Raw genomic sequence first — 14,992 nt, 5'->3', positions numbered from 1 at the left:
CTTAGCTTTCTTTCGACGAAGAACCTTCATCTTAAGAGAACTCATTTTAATTTTCGAACTCGATGGAACTTCCGCCAAGACGAGTTGCCTTGCCATAAGGGAAGCTGTTTTCGGCAGTCAAACTCAATTTCCCTTAAGCATTTAAGTAATTGAGTTACGTACTTCGTACGTTCGCTAGTGAGTCGAGGCGTAAGTGACACTTAGGATCACCCAGCATCTATATTACCATGTGCTATAGTGGTCTCTCCTATGAAGCTGTTCGACAAAGCTACAGTGAACTGCTCGCGCCTGGTTCTTGATCCTATTTTCCGGTACTCTCAATTAGGTGAGTTGAATGATCAGTAGAACTTTAGAATCATCAGAAGGTCAGAGAGGATAGCATAGCGTAACGTTTTCTTTTAATTGAGCTTATCATAGCAGAAGAGAGGTTTCTAAGGACGTCCGTTCAACACCAAACACTGGGAGAAACCTGAACAGCGCTATTTTTAGTATCAGTTTTATCAAGAGCAACCACTCAATAGAGTGACCTTGCGTGCGGTGTATTGGGGTCAGAAGGCACCCTTTGGGTATAGATTCAATTTTGATTTTTCATATTTCATTAGTATCAACCGATGGTGATTATAAAATGCAACAGATGTCTTTATGTATCACAAACATTTCAATGCTGACCGATACCTGGCAACGATGTACTGTTCTGATATCGCCGTTGTTTAAAGAAAGGCTCTATGAAAGTAAAATGTCGTTAAAATTGACGGTAAGAAAACAGATTTATTCAGCTTTAAAGTGTTGTGTCAGCAACACAGTGAGAACACTACAACCACTGCTACCGGCAACGACGATTTGGAGTGATAACTCGTAAATTTGCTTGCGATGAACGTTGGTAATTGATCAAACATTTACAGCGTGGCTTCCTGACGTGTTGGTTATTCACTGAAGGGGTTTCCTCACTGTCCGTGGCAGCAACCGCGAGATCAGGGCGACAGCTGTACCAGTAGCGAACAATTAAAGCCACGGATAGAAGAAAACAGAAGAAGGGGCACCATCAATTTCCGACAGCACCGCTTTCGCCTCCATTACTTACCCAACACGCTGGCACCTATCATGATGAAGGGAGGTAGGCACCCGAGTGCCATTAGATAGGGAAAAACGACATTTCCGATTATGGAACCGGTGCGACCGAACATCATCGTCAGCGAGACCACCATCGTCCTGCGGGAACCGGGTTGCGGCAAAGGGAAGGCGAAAACTTTTGCTAATAGTCCAGAAGGGCGGGCCAGGTTTCTATACTCCCGGCACTGTTCCGGATGATGCTTACCTCATCGATGTGGGGAACATGGCCACCACGGACCCGACCAGGGCTGTCGATGCTATGCTGCAAATAGTGATGTAGCTTGCTGATAGCAGTAGTGTCACTAGCGAGCTACGTGCCCAGTACAGCGCGGTTCCACAGAATCCTGCCAGCAGCAGCCCATAAACTGGGGGGATGTAGAGAGTGTGAGAACAATGTTGCATTTGGAATACTAATCGAGAAACTAAATCGTGCAATGGACAGATTAGTCGTGTGGAAGTGATACTGAAAAGAAGTAGCAGATTCTGTGTAACACTTTGATGTTCGTGTGTAATGATGATGTGTAGAGCAAGCTAACGAGTTCCGGTAATTTGTTCGCCCGAAAGGTCTGTAAATTATTTTCTCTTTCTTGTTCATGTCTTGGCCGAAGTCTTCTGGCTTCAATACATTCTATATGAAATAATGATCTCTCATATTTGCTATACGTTTATCATTAATGTTCCTTCTATTTCTATCAAGCGTTCCGAATGCGCTGGATGCTTCCTGTTGTCCGGCATATTCGTTAGTATAAATAGTTGTTCAATTGTCAACGTATTGATCATTGGTACACTGCTTCTGATGAGGTTCCATTCGTTTCAGTTCAGCTGTGCATAAAGTTTCAATATCCCAACAAACTTCTGGGTAGTTCAAGCGTGAATTTAACTAGAAATTATTTGCTTCGATTGTTGTATTCAAATTTAACGCAAATCCACAGATTAAGCTTAAGAGCGAAAATTTAAATTCAAATCAATAACAATTCCGTATCCGCTACGGTGGTTAGTCAACCATAATAAGCCTCTGCAAGGGTTTGATTGTTTCGGATCCGGATCACAAATGCGGATCCTGTTAATTTATGCTGTGCTGGGGGAAAGAGAGACATCTTGAAGAAAATTAAATTTCCGCCAGCTTTCACAACAGTCGCCGATTTATTGCCATTGGTTGGCGCAGGTCATGGCCAACGGTTCATTTGATTCACCGCAAAATGAGAGTTCGTAATTGACGACCATATTTTATGGGCTTAATCTAGGAGCCAGTCAAAAACTCATGCAAATTAGGAACATTTTCTTGGCAAAACAGTCGGTTACACCATCTTCGAAAGTCAATAATTTTTCCTACGAAATGAGTTTCTGGTGACAGGGCACCGTAAGTGCGAATAGGCTTGCGAACAGCTGTTACGACGACGCTAGCTATCTCTAGGCTTTTCTATCTCTAGGCTTCTCTTAGCTATCTCTAGCGATTTGCAAGCATGCTGCCACGGTTAGTCTTTGACCTTTTCCATGCAAGCGCTAGCTGACGATGCATCTTGTTTTGAGCTGTGCCAAATTAAAACGATACGTCTAACCAGCGTCCAATAGAGCTACCAATGTAGCGGGAAATCCGATCTTTGCAAACAAATGGCTCACAAATGACCAAGCAGCTAAAACCGACTTGACAGCGCCCTACCAAAGCTGAAGGCATCGGTGCCATCGGCGTTATTTGTGATCCTCCAGAACGGCCTCTCTGATGAAGCACTCCGTCCGAAGGATGGATGAAGAGTTGTCAGCTCCCTGCAGCAACCGTCGGGCATTGCAGGCCATTTGGCCGTTCTACCAACATCGAATCACACTAAAGATCCCCACCTCACTGTCCCGCTTTCGCGTTCCGCTCACTTACCGAGAATGTTCCGATTGCCTATGGAATTAATCATGAGTGTCGTAACGGCGTACGCTGCGACGCCGATGCCCCCGATGATTAATGAGTAAAGATAGACACGGCCCTCAGTGGTCTGCGCATTTCATCGGCCGCCGCAGGAAGCATGAAAACGGATATCACCAAAAGTAAGAAACATTTGCTCCATGAAATGCGGCGGATCTTTTTCGATGGGTACGTACCGCTGTGCAGTTAAGGATTTCGTCGAGCGGCTCCATGCCGACGGGGTCCGGTCCGAGTAGCACCTTGCTTACATCACGATCCATCCATTGGTGCTGCATTTGCTCCGTTTTGTTGACCTTATAGGCCAACATCTCGCACAGCGTGGCCTGATTCATCGGTGATGATGCCGCATCGCCGATAAGTTGCTGCTGCTCGTGCTCGTACTCTTCGATGATGGTGAAAAGCTGCGGCACCCACAGCCGGAAAGTGTTTAACCTAGTCAGGATGGTAGTCAATCGATCGGGAAAGAATATGGATTTTTGCATATAATGGCCGGCCGCTGGTCAAAGCCGGGGCACATACGTACCCGAGCAAGATGCCAAACTGAATGCCATACACCAGGCACCCATTCCTTAGATGTGGCTTGCGGAACATTATCGCCAGCTGACGAAAACCCTCCCCCAAACCGGAGGGCGACGGCGAGCGACCAGGTTTAGAAGTTGTTTGCTTTCCCGTGCTATTCGATTCCACGTTACCCCTGGCCATCGGGCGTTGTTGAACTTCATCTTCCAGCTCTTTAATCTAACGAAAAGTCAAGCGGTCACGTCATCGGATGAAGAGGCCAAAAGTTTCGGAAATATGTAAGGAAGTAGAACATAAAGATGATAGGAATCTGCGCCTAGATGGCTCGAAGTGGACGATACTCGAACGGACGGGGAAAAGAATTTGTGGCGTAAACTTACCGGAAAGTCCTGGCTGCCTCCGGTGTTGATGGCGTGTAACCACCGGAAGACGTTCAACGCCTGCTCGTTCTGACCCTTTGACATGAGGAATTTGGGGCTTTCGGGAAGAAACAGGACACAAGTACCACTCAGCACTCCCGGCAAACAGCTCACCGCCAGAAAGATTTGCCACGAGTGAATCTCTGAGACGAAGTGAAATGACAGGAATGGTTCAAGTGTTTTCCGATGCCACCGGCGGCGTGCACGTCCGAGAAACGGCAGTCATTCATCATTTCCCTTCATCACGATTGAGGACCGATATCCGCAAAGTACCTATGAGCGAACGTTTTGATTGCAAGCAAACGGACACGTGCCGCGCGCCTGATCCTGACACATCACATTAGTCTTCGGGCTACTGACGCCAATGCCAATGTGCTAAACGCTACCGCCTAGCAATAGTTGTCGAGGGCAAACGGTGTATCCTAACTCAATCACTTGCTTCGTAGCGAAACTCGATTGGTGTCGTTGTACAGGTAAATTCGATATTCGCTCGTCGGCTCTTGTAGCGCTGGTGGTTTTGTAGCCCGGCAACGGCATAGGCTTGCCGTAGAGGATTGCAATTTAATTTGCTGTTTAATACTACACGAACGTACCGTAATCCCTGAAGCTTTCGAGCGGAATGTTTAACACTCACTTTCTCTCTCTCTCTCTCTCTTTCTCTCATAACGTCAACATGCGCTGCCATGTGCGGCATAACTTTGCAGGCGTCAGGAGGGTGGAGCGGCAAAACGTCTCAAAGCCCGTACCGTGGCCTGCGGATCGCAGGCTTCAGGTGGCTTCGTCCCCATGGGAGGTTGCATTATTGGGCGTCGGTGACTAGGCAAATCACACGGCGAAGATGAGCGTAAAATTGGACAAATTAGCCGAACCGATTCTTGGAACTCTTGCCGATAGTCCCAGAATGCTTCAAGCAAACGGCAAAATCTATTCCGGGGCGATGCACATCCCACGGGCTAGAAGCCCAAGGACCTGTGCGACTTCCTGCAGGGAAAAGGTTCCGTTTTCCCCTTTTAGTTGACACTTTTATTCATTCGCTTCATATACGTAATACGAGCCGTGTGTACTTGCACTACCGTGAAAGTATTTCCAATAATATTGACATGTTTTTCCTAGAAATCATAGCAAAATATTAACACTGTTCCATTTGTTGGTATCTTTTCTAGCGCAACGTGCAATGAAGCTGGAACACGCTTCAACAACATCGAAAAAGGATGAAGCCAATTTAGTGTTGTTGCCGCAAGTAGATTTTGAGTAGCAAAAAATTTTTTGTTACGAATTATTGTTCGCTCATTACCTTTCTAAGCCTGGTCAACCCTTTCCACGGAACTGGCCGAGCGAAAAAGATGAACAAACTTCCCAGAAAAACCTTATCCCTGCCATCAGCAATCGCTGCAAGCTTGAACAGGATGGATGAAAATCAATTTTCCTGTCTTATCGCGTTGCGGTTGCGGCTAGGTAACAGGCGTTTCCGCTTGAGCGCTGACAACCACTTGACGGAACATTCGGCTGGTTCCTTCACGGGAAGCCTTAAGCAAAGTAGCTTTATCCTTCTCGGTTTGCTACTACTTTCCTACCGGTAATTTGATTCCCATCAAATTCAAGTATCGCCCATCGAAATGGGATAGTCGATGAGATTCCGCCCTTTCGTCGACGTTTAGCTTTAAATTGTTCGTGTTGGTGTGTTTATGACTGGCAAGGATGCAAGCACTGTTAGGGTATAACACAGCCGCCGTTACGACTTCCTTGTCGTTACGGGCTATTTTTAAAGTTTCAACAAACAACCATTTCGTGCGATAGATAACTGGGAACCTTTTTAATATTGAATCGGCGGCAAACATTTCGTATGCTAGAGATGGCTGGAAACATAAAGTATGTTGGTCGTTCCACCTTTGAGAGATCCCTTCGATACTTAGACCCAATGGATGTGACTAACATGCAATGAATTTTGTTTGCCTTATTCCTCTATACTCTCCCTTAAAAGCTACGGAGAGATATGCGACTGGGAAGTTGCAGAGTGAAAGATGGTATCGGATAAAAATCCCTTTCACCACGCACGTAACGAATGCTAATGTAAATTTACCTAAGCCCAAGACCGTTACCCATACTGCCCGAGAATGTCATGAAATCGTATAAGAGTTTACCACTGCTTTCAAGAAAGTTTAAAACCTTTTATTGCAGACCCAAGTAAAACTGAAATCGCGATTTACGTGTATCAACTGCACCGAATGCAAATACGCCAATCGTTACGAATCGATGAGCGTTATTGAATTTAACAAACATTTGTATGCCACGACTATCATGGGGCTTGTTAAGCTCTAGGTTGTCAACATCCCGGAGTAAACACACGCGGCGTAGATTACGGTGGAACTGAAATCACGGCTTAAGCGCTGCCGCAAAAACCGTCTCCGAGCCCAAGGGTCTGGCAAAAGTAAATCCTGTCAAGCGACGGACTGAAGTGAGCTGGTAAGATGACCGCGATGTCCCGTAGCTGACCAGCGGGCATAAATGTCGTGCTTGCGTTTGTCGCTTTCCGGTGTGAAAATTCAGGCATACATACACACACACACTCACACTTACCGAGAAACCCATTTACAATGACAAGATTCCATGACTGCGGGATGATTATCCAGGCCAGAGCAGGGAGAAGCATGTTGGCAGCGCTGTAGAACACTCCGAGTACTATCATCACTCGGGAACGGTGCTGCAAGCTGTGAAACTCGGACAGATACGCCATTAGGACGGCAAATGGTCCACAGATGCTGAAACAAGTGGATGAAAAAGTGGATGCATTCAGAAATGGATTTGTCCTCAAACAGTTCAATGATCGATGCTATCCACACACACGGGAATAGTTTATCTCAGAACGTAACCGTCGGTGACTGTTAAGCTCAAATCAGGGTCTAATGTTCACGGACTCAACAATCCGGTAGCTATCTGAAGCACGTAAACTTTCCGGAACCCATCAAGGGTTAGGACTCCTATAAATTACGTTTACTTTCCTTTTCTTCGTTCATCAATTTTCCCATTGAATATTGATCCAACCTTTCGAACCGATCGTTGGCATTATGCGACCTTTATCTCTGCCCCAAAACGCGTACTACGCGATCGGTGTGAACAAACAGAACGGAACTTTGAAGCTCTCTTCCTAGCCAGCCAGCAGATGAACGTTAATCCGGCCGACGGTTAAACGGAATGGTTTTTCGTGCAATTTTCCACCATATCGAATTGTCAGTGACTTGAAAATAAGAATGGTTTGATCGGTCTCAAGATGGATTTTTGATTTCCGCTCCGTCGCTTTACTTTCGGTCAAATGGCAGAAGTTGATAGACTGGACTTTTAAAGATGCAAACGTGCCACGCTTTTTTATGGTTTCCGGAACGAGCTTCATACAACCTTTTCCGCAATGAAGCGGCAGAGCGAATCGACCGTTTCTTTTCACGGTGTTGTTTTTACGTTTCTTTTGCATGCTGAACCCATCGCGGGCCACTTTTCCTCTTTCATTCCAGAACATAATTTATGGTGATTTTCGGCTAACGCTGCTGTTGAACGAAATGAACACTTTGAAATCCGATTGCACTTGTTTTCCTGTACGAAATTGCTTGCATCCTTTGTACAGAGGGGGAATCTTAATTTGCCTGATTATCGTTTTGTCAGCCAATCCTGGAAAACATTTTCACCTACTCCACTTCCAATAGACTAGCCACCGACGCGGTGATACTTACACAAAGCCGCCCATAAATTTGAAAACCATTATGGTCACCATGTTTTGGCTGAGCGCACACAGCACGTTGAAGGTACTGTCCAGCAGAAAGCCCACGACAAGCAACCGCTTGCGCCCGTAGGTATCGGACAGAAAGCCCCACAGGAAGGCGGACGATATCATACCTGCAGCGTGTAGGTCGAGGTAAGAGTCGGATGAAGGTGGACGGGACACACAAATTGAAATGGTTAGATAGTTTCGGTCAACGTGTGGCCGAGGGGCTAGACAAAGGTCCAGCATCTTACCGCCGTAGGTGATGGCGTTCAGCACGCCCTTGTCCGCCAACGATAGGTTCAAGTCGCACTCGGCACTGGGCAAAACGTAGGACATGGTGGTCGTCTCGAAAACCGTCGTCATGCAGCACGGCATCGCTATGAGCAGCAGGATGTAGTTGAAGCGCCCGTAGCCGGTGGCCGCAATTGCTGTCTCGAAGTCGGCCGGTGCAGCTGCCAAGAAGATATTGCTTTTAATAATAAACAGTTTATTAACTCGTTTGGCTTGCTGAACTGTTTCCGGAAACGATGTGCAATGCCTATGCCTATGACGGCGGCAGCAGAACGGCACTGTTAAAGGAAACAGCTTGTTGGAAAACGATCTTTCTTATAGAATTTTAAAGCCACCGATTAAGTGACAAGAAACTTCAATTAGTATCCTAAAGGCATACTGATGGTAATCTTAAATACTCCTTCCCTGTGCGGTTGCTAAATTATCATTCAACTCGCCCGTTTGCGTAGCTACTAGCGCAACAGTGCCATTGAAAAATTCAATATCAATGTTTTGGTTTCTGTCTGCCAAATGGGAAAAAAATCCTCCAAAATCCGATTATCCCACCCGGGGCGTCCTGTGAACTTAAACCCCCTGCAAATACAACACGGATCACGACACACAGAATGAGTGTAATTAGAATTACCATGAACCATTGGACGCTCTAACGAGCCTCATAATGTCCTCAACAGTTGTTTCCGTCGGTTGTAAAACCGTTCATGTCTTTCCACGCCCCGCTTTTCCCCGGAAATCCACCCTCCCACACGGTACGCGAGTTGCGATGCTTGAATTTTACGATTACGATCGGCTTGTCGGCAGCACTTTTGACAATGCTCCAACTCAACGGCGGGCGGAAGGTCGCGACCGTACCTTGGCACGGTAAATGGCCTATATTTGTGACATTAAAAGATGCCGCGCGTGGTCGACGGGCCCATAACGGTTCGCTACTCACCGTCGCCAGGATGGCTTGGCTCGTTGATTTCGATGGTTTTTGCATTTTTGTCTTTTGTTGACTCCATCCAAATGCTGTACTGACCGCCGAGCGAGCGTGTCACACTTCGGTTGAACTGACGGCACTCGAAGGACACACCGGCAATTCCGGCACGGGGTACCGGATTTTACGCGTGGTTTCCGAAATTGATTTCCTTGCCAAAGCAGCACAATGGTCAGAAAACTGGTGGCACGCTATTCATCACAACTGTTGGCCAGTCCACCTTCACTGCTCATGGCGCACTCACTTTGCCTGTGCAACGCTCGCAAGACGACAGCAACGCGTCTACCGTTGGTTTCGCTGGTAATATTCCGAAGACGTGAATCTTATCTCACACGGCAGCCATCTGTTATATGGCTAATCCCGCAGTCACATTGCTATATTTGGCTGGCGCTGGCACGCGGCACCAGTCACTGTTGCCACAGTAAACCAGTGCTGGCGGACCTGATAACGATCGGAGTGGGATTTAGTAAAAGTTGGAGGACCAAAACATGCCCTCAGCTGCTGATGGATCTTATACTGGACCGCCATCTACGGCGTGCACACTCTCTTGCTAGGAAAACAAACGTCTGTCTCCACTTTCGTAAAGCAGGCCATGATCACTCTGGAACTGGAGGCATTCACTCAGGAACTTGGACGCAAACTTCGCTCAGCCCAGACCAAAACAGCACCGAATGTTTGGTTTGGATAACGGAAAAATAATTACGACAATGGGAGTTCGTTTATCCATCGAGAAAAGAATACTCCTGACAGTGCTCATGCACATACCATTCGCGAAAGAGAGGCTCTTATCGACCAATGTCTTATGGCGCATCTTGGCTATTACATGGTACAGGATATGCATAAAACATTGTCGCGGTGTTCCTGCCACACACTATTTCCCGATGAAGATGCCTGATTTTTTCGACCACATTCGCCCTGAACTTGCTCTGATTGCTCTGTGAGCAGATTTGCGCACAGGGTCGATCAACCGGATGCCGCATACTTGCTGGAACGGTGTGGCATAAGCAGTTTAGAAGGTTTTTACCCATCCGTTCTGATACTTTTCACCGTCCAAAAGCCAGCATCCAGCGAAGGAAAACAAATCACCAACTAGCCACCCGTCGGTTGCATTATTCATTGCACTGGTCGGACTCGGCTCGGCTTGCAACAGCAGTCTAGCAGTGTCGGTGAAGGTGGATTGACTTATACCGGTCTGCTAGGAGATGGGTCAGCGTAAGGATTACGAAAACTTTTCACAAACCCATGAGGGAACCACCACATTGGTTGCTGGCGGGTGCAACGGTCGCCACAGGAAAGCGGATTGCCCTGCATCATCTTGCATTTGACTTTGCAAATCGGAAAAGGGGTTTTGCCCCTGTTTTTTAGTCAGCCCTTACTTGGCCCCGGTTTGCGCACATAGCAGGCTCAGGAACCGTAGCAGATGGATGTGAGCCAACAAAACACTTCACATGGCCGCAAGCCAATCTGGCTGAAGACACTGGGCTAAGCCACTTCAGCTTGACTGTGACTCACCGGTAACGTACCGTCGGGGTCGCCTACGCCAACAGTTCGTCGCAATCTGGTTTAAAAAATCATGTTGTTGTAGGCAAAACGATGAAGTGATGTTCACGGAACGGGTACGGAAAATATGCTCTTTCCTTAAGATGCAGTTATCCCCGGTTCGTTTGATGGAACTCAACAGCTGCGAAATTGCTTCTACCTGCTCTTCTGACACAAAAATGGCAATCAGAATTATTGCACTGCAGTGCAACGGTCCTATGAACGGCAAGATCTGCTGGTATGTGCATTCGCTGCAGTTTGGAAAATAACGCAGCAATTGTTTGATTTGAATATATTGTATCAATCGAACGGGTATATTAAATGACTTTCGTGCCTCAAACGAAAATTTTCTGTTATAGATATAAACGGCATCATGTTGAATTCTCCTATTTTAACAAATTTATACAGCATCACACATATATTTTATTTCTCGTATGACGGTCAATACTGTGAAGAAATAATAATATACATAAATGACACACTATTCTGAAATTAAAATTTGTCTCAGAGTTATTTAATAACAATAGTACACTTTTAACGAAACGAAAGAACAGGCTCTAATAATTTATAAACACCTAAAGGATACGTAAGGGTGATGGCTATGATATGCCTGTTTACAACATCGGCAAGGCGACACACAAATATAACAGATTCTAGCAAGGGCAAACCAGTACCAGTCAGTACCGTTCTGGAAACTGAACAATGACACACGACTATGCACACATGCACAACAATGACCCTTACAGAACCGCCCGGTACGCTGGGCTTGACGGGTAGCTTGTGTTGCCAGGCGGTAGTGAAATGATGATTTTTCGATTATCACTATCTAAACAAACGCAGCAGAAAATTGGTAAACGTTGGTTGGAGTGAAACGTAAAGATGGCTCAGAGGCGATCTCTAAGACTGTGTGGACTGGCAACAGAAATAAAGACCTCACGACAACCATCTAGGCGGTGATGCGTTCAACGTGGTTGCCTTTTTATCAGCACCACGCCATTTCTTTCGGGATGATTCTGCAAACGTCATCTGCGTGAACCGACCTGTGTCAATGTAGCCGACACTTTAGAGCAACTGGTGCAAGCAAAGCAAAGTGCGAGCGCGACACATAGTTGACTTTGAAACGATAGCGTACCGTTGATTGTTATCTCGGAATAACCCACTTACCGGTGAGGCTGAGCTCATCGCTTCGCAGTACCTTTATTAGGTTTTTATCTGTCCATCCTCCGACATTGAGGCGTGTGAATTGCATATATTGCCTTACGAAAAAAAGGTCCGGTCAACTCGACAAGCACACCCGTATGGACGCAATAGAGGCGAGATTTTGCCCTGCACAAGAAAGTAAACGAAGACCTGCTGTGACACATGGATGAGTTTCAATGAGCGGGTTTTTTCCCAAAACGGACCTTTACTAGTGATTAAACAATCTGTTCGGGAAAGGGTTCTGGGTATTCCTTTCGGTGTTTATGAAAAGTGTGCAGCTGTTCATTTAAGCAGCGTCGTTTATAGCTGACCACACAGGACCGAATATTGTGTGCTTAACAGATTCGGTGAGCCCGGAATAAGCTGGATATGAACCAAGGTGCGACAAAACCTTTCAGCACCGTTGATAGTGGTGTAAATTTCGGTGACAATCTAACGCACTTACGAAAGCACAGTACTTCGGTGACCCTTTTCTAATTACCATGGCATTACGAGGGAAAAAAGAGTGATGAAATATTGAGATTCGTATCCCAAGAATATTACAACCGGTCTGGGTGCCCATTCCAGAGGGAGGTAAAATTACGTGGCAGTAAAACACTATTACGAAACACTATCGTCCAAATGATGAATAACTAGATTGAATTAAATATCCATAACAGATCACGGAGGTAAGATTCAACACCGTTCGAAGAGACCATTTTTACGAAAAAATGGGGTTTTTGCATATTAAATTATGTAATGGTCTTGGACTGTGATTGTGAGGTTATATTTTGTACAAAAGATGTCGGTCACGATTGGAAAATTGATTCTAAAATAAAAAAAAAATCAGATGCTCGAACACGAGAAAATCGAATTCTCGATGGGTTCATGTTCTATTAACTTTTAAAATTCTGTAAACATTCTAAAAGTAAACACCATTTCTTTCACCTTATTTTCGATCCACTGGGAAATTTTTTTGAAAATTCGCTCATCGTTTGTGCAGTTAGAATAAAGAATCGCTATTCGGCGCGATGATTTGTTATCAGTGTAGGCATCCGATCGAATGGAATAGATGGAAAACCAACTTTATTGAATTGCTTTCTTTTAATTTTAAAGTGCATGCCATTAATTATATGATACACTGTGTGGTTGTTGAATGCAATGGGCATAAGAATCGTCATGGTTTGTTAACACCATGACAAATGTTAAATGATAATAAAAGTAAAAGTTAAAGGATGTTTGGTGAAATATTGATTTAGTAGGATGGAGGCGCCTGGTATTTTATATAACGAATACCGGAACTATCCGTTAGTCGAGCATTCTTTACTTACGAAAGATAGCATTGCTATAAAAATTCGTACTATTTTATGTTACTAATTATGGTTACACGAAATACACTATAACCTAGTAGGTGGGTAACACCAAAGATAATTTCTAAGCTTCAAATCCAAATGGAGGCGCCTCGTCGTTTGTATGAAGTTGGCAAATGATTGTCATTTCAGCTAAAATTACTTGAATTTCGGAGTGGAAAAAATAAACCAAAAAGTAAACCGCTTGTTTGCTATTTCAACACACTGCTTTATTTCAACAATAATACAAAGAGATCACACATGATCAAGACCGTTTACCTACAATGTAAGCCGTAAACATTTTACATTATATCGATCTAATCTTATTCACAAAGAATGATTCGTTTTCTAGCCTTACTTGAGCTCATTCAAAAATCTTAACAGAAATAGTCTGTCAGGTTGATTCGGCAATATTGAAAACCCTAATGATAGCGATTAAAAATACTGCAGTTTCTCTTCTGTTTCTCTCATCGGTAACTCATTGTACTGTTTTATTTTTTTTTTCATTCTGCTTTTGCAATATACAATCAGCATTCTTTGACGAACATTCCTCCATCTCTGTTTAGTTTTCATTCAGCTTCAAATTCAACGAAGCATTATCTACACCGTATCAGGTAAGAATAACCGCACTATTGGAGCAGATCTCGCTTCTAGCACCGCTTTTCCATTAAACAACTACTACGCTCGAAAAGTGATTCTTTCCGTTGAAATAACTTTTCTCGTGAATGTTGTCAGGACGTATTGTTGACTTTTCCTTCGCTCATCCGTTTCCCTGTAGAAATAAAGCGAAATCAGTGGTTGAAAACTGAACTGAAACGGCAAATGGTCGAAAAAACCTTTCGGACGAATTCATTTATGTTTGAACATTCCATTCCATGAAACCATTCTGTAATTTACTTGCTTTTTGCGTTTAAATAATTTTGATAATTTGACGGTGCTAAGCGCATTGTATATTCAAGGGCTCATTACCGTGTGCATACAGTTCTATACGATACGATTTCCAGGTTTTTTTTGAACTATGAAATGAGCACGAAAATACTTCGTGCTATTTAACCAATCGACTACCAACATGAAAGGTTTCATTAAAGCTTTTGGAACCGATGTACTATAATGCCCGTAGATCGAATCATCGTGTCGTAGTTTAAAGCTAAGCTTATCTGTTTCAAAACCTTTGTTTTTACCGATCATTCAAATAAAGTAAACAGTTACAGAAAAGTTCTACCCATTTGCTAAATGGTTGCCAAAGGAACGTAGAAATCCAAGTTCCTGAATACGTAGCCTCGTATTCGACAAAGGAGTTGTCTTATGCGCAAGTTTTCCGGTTCAGCCATAAGCATATGCCGAATTTCTACAAGACTGACGAGAGTGCAAACCCAAGTCACAAGCTATATCCATTTTCCTTTCGACTGAGCTTTACCTCGTTTTAATGTACCATTCGCAGAAAATCAATCCTTGTTGAACGACTATTTACCATCATCACCCGTTCGCTTCAAGCGTTGCTAAGGCCTTCACCACAGGATAAAGCCATATAGAAACTGAAGATTGCATTAAAGTTTTGTGCGGAAATCCAACCTCACAAAGGATACGGTTGAATTCTCAGCGACAAGCCCTTTTGCATTCTACAGCTAACCATGCCTGTGTCAAATATGTGCGGTCCGCCAAACATTTTTTTGGGAAACTCCGCATTTTGAACGCAAAAACTACGAACCATTTGTGGCGTCAGAACATCGATTGGATCGGTGATTGGATCACCGAGAGTTTCGTCACCACCAACGGGGGAACTTAATTCCGAAAATCACGCTTCCGGCCCTCGTAACCGCTGATGCGTAACATCAATGGACTTACCACGTTCCTGTACATTTGGTTGGGCCAGGTAGTCCACATCGGTAGACCCATCGGCTGTGAAGCATGGCCACCCGTTGATTGATCGAACCATTCCACAATAAC

General features: G+C 44.7%; 1 protein-coding gene across 1 annotated transcript; it reads right to left on the bottom strand.

Annotated features, from left to right (window-relative positions):
* Positions 1-755: 755 nt before the first annotated feature.
* Positions 756-9,263, bottom strand: LOC128272716 (uncharacterized). Its single transcript, XM_053010582.1, has 11 exons — positions 8,937-9,263; positions 7,966-8,166; positions 7,683-7,845; positions 6,538-6,719; positions 3,922-4,103; positions 3,546-3,760; positions 3,199-3,454; positions 2,981-3,092; positions 1,316-1,475; positions 1,082-1,209; positions 756-983 (listed from the first exon to the last, which is right to left on the bottom strand). Exons 1-11 carry the CDS (start codon positions 9,001-9,003, stop codon positions 928-930), a joined length of 1,722 nt encoding a protein of 573 aa, XP_052866542.1. The 5' UTR covers positions 9,004-9,263; the 3' UTR covers positions 756-927.
* Positions 9,264-14,992: the final 5,729 nt, after the last annotated feature.

This window comes from Anopheles cruzii, chromosome 3 (genome assembly GCF_943734635.1).
Source record: "Anopheles cruzii chromosome 3, idAnoCruzAS_RS32_06, whole genome shotgun sequence".
In the NCBI taxonomy this organism is placed as follows: domain Eukaryota; kingdom Metazoa; phylum Arthropoda; class Insecta; order Diptera; family Culicidae; genus Anopheles; species Anopheles cruzii.
This window is presented reverse-complemented; position numbering and strand designations above follow the sequence as displayed.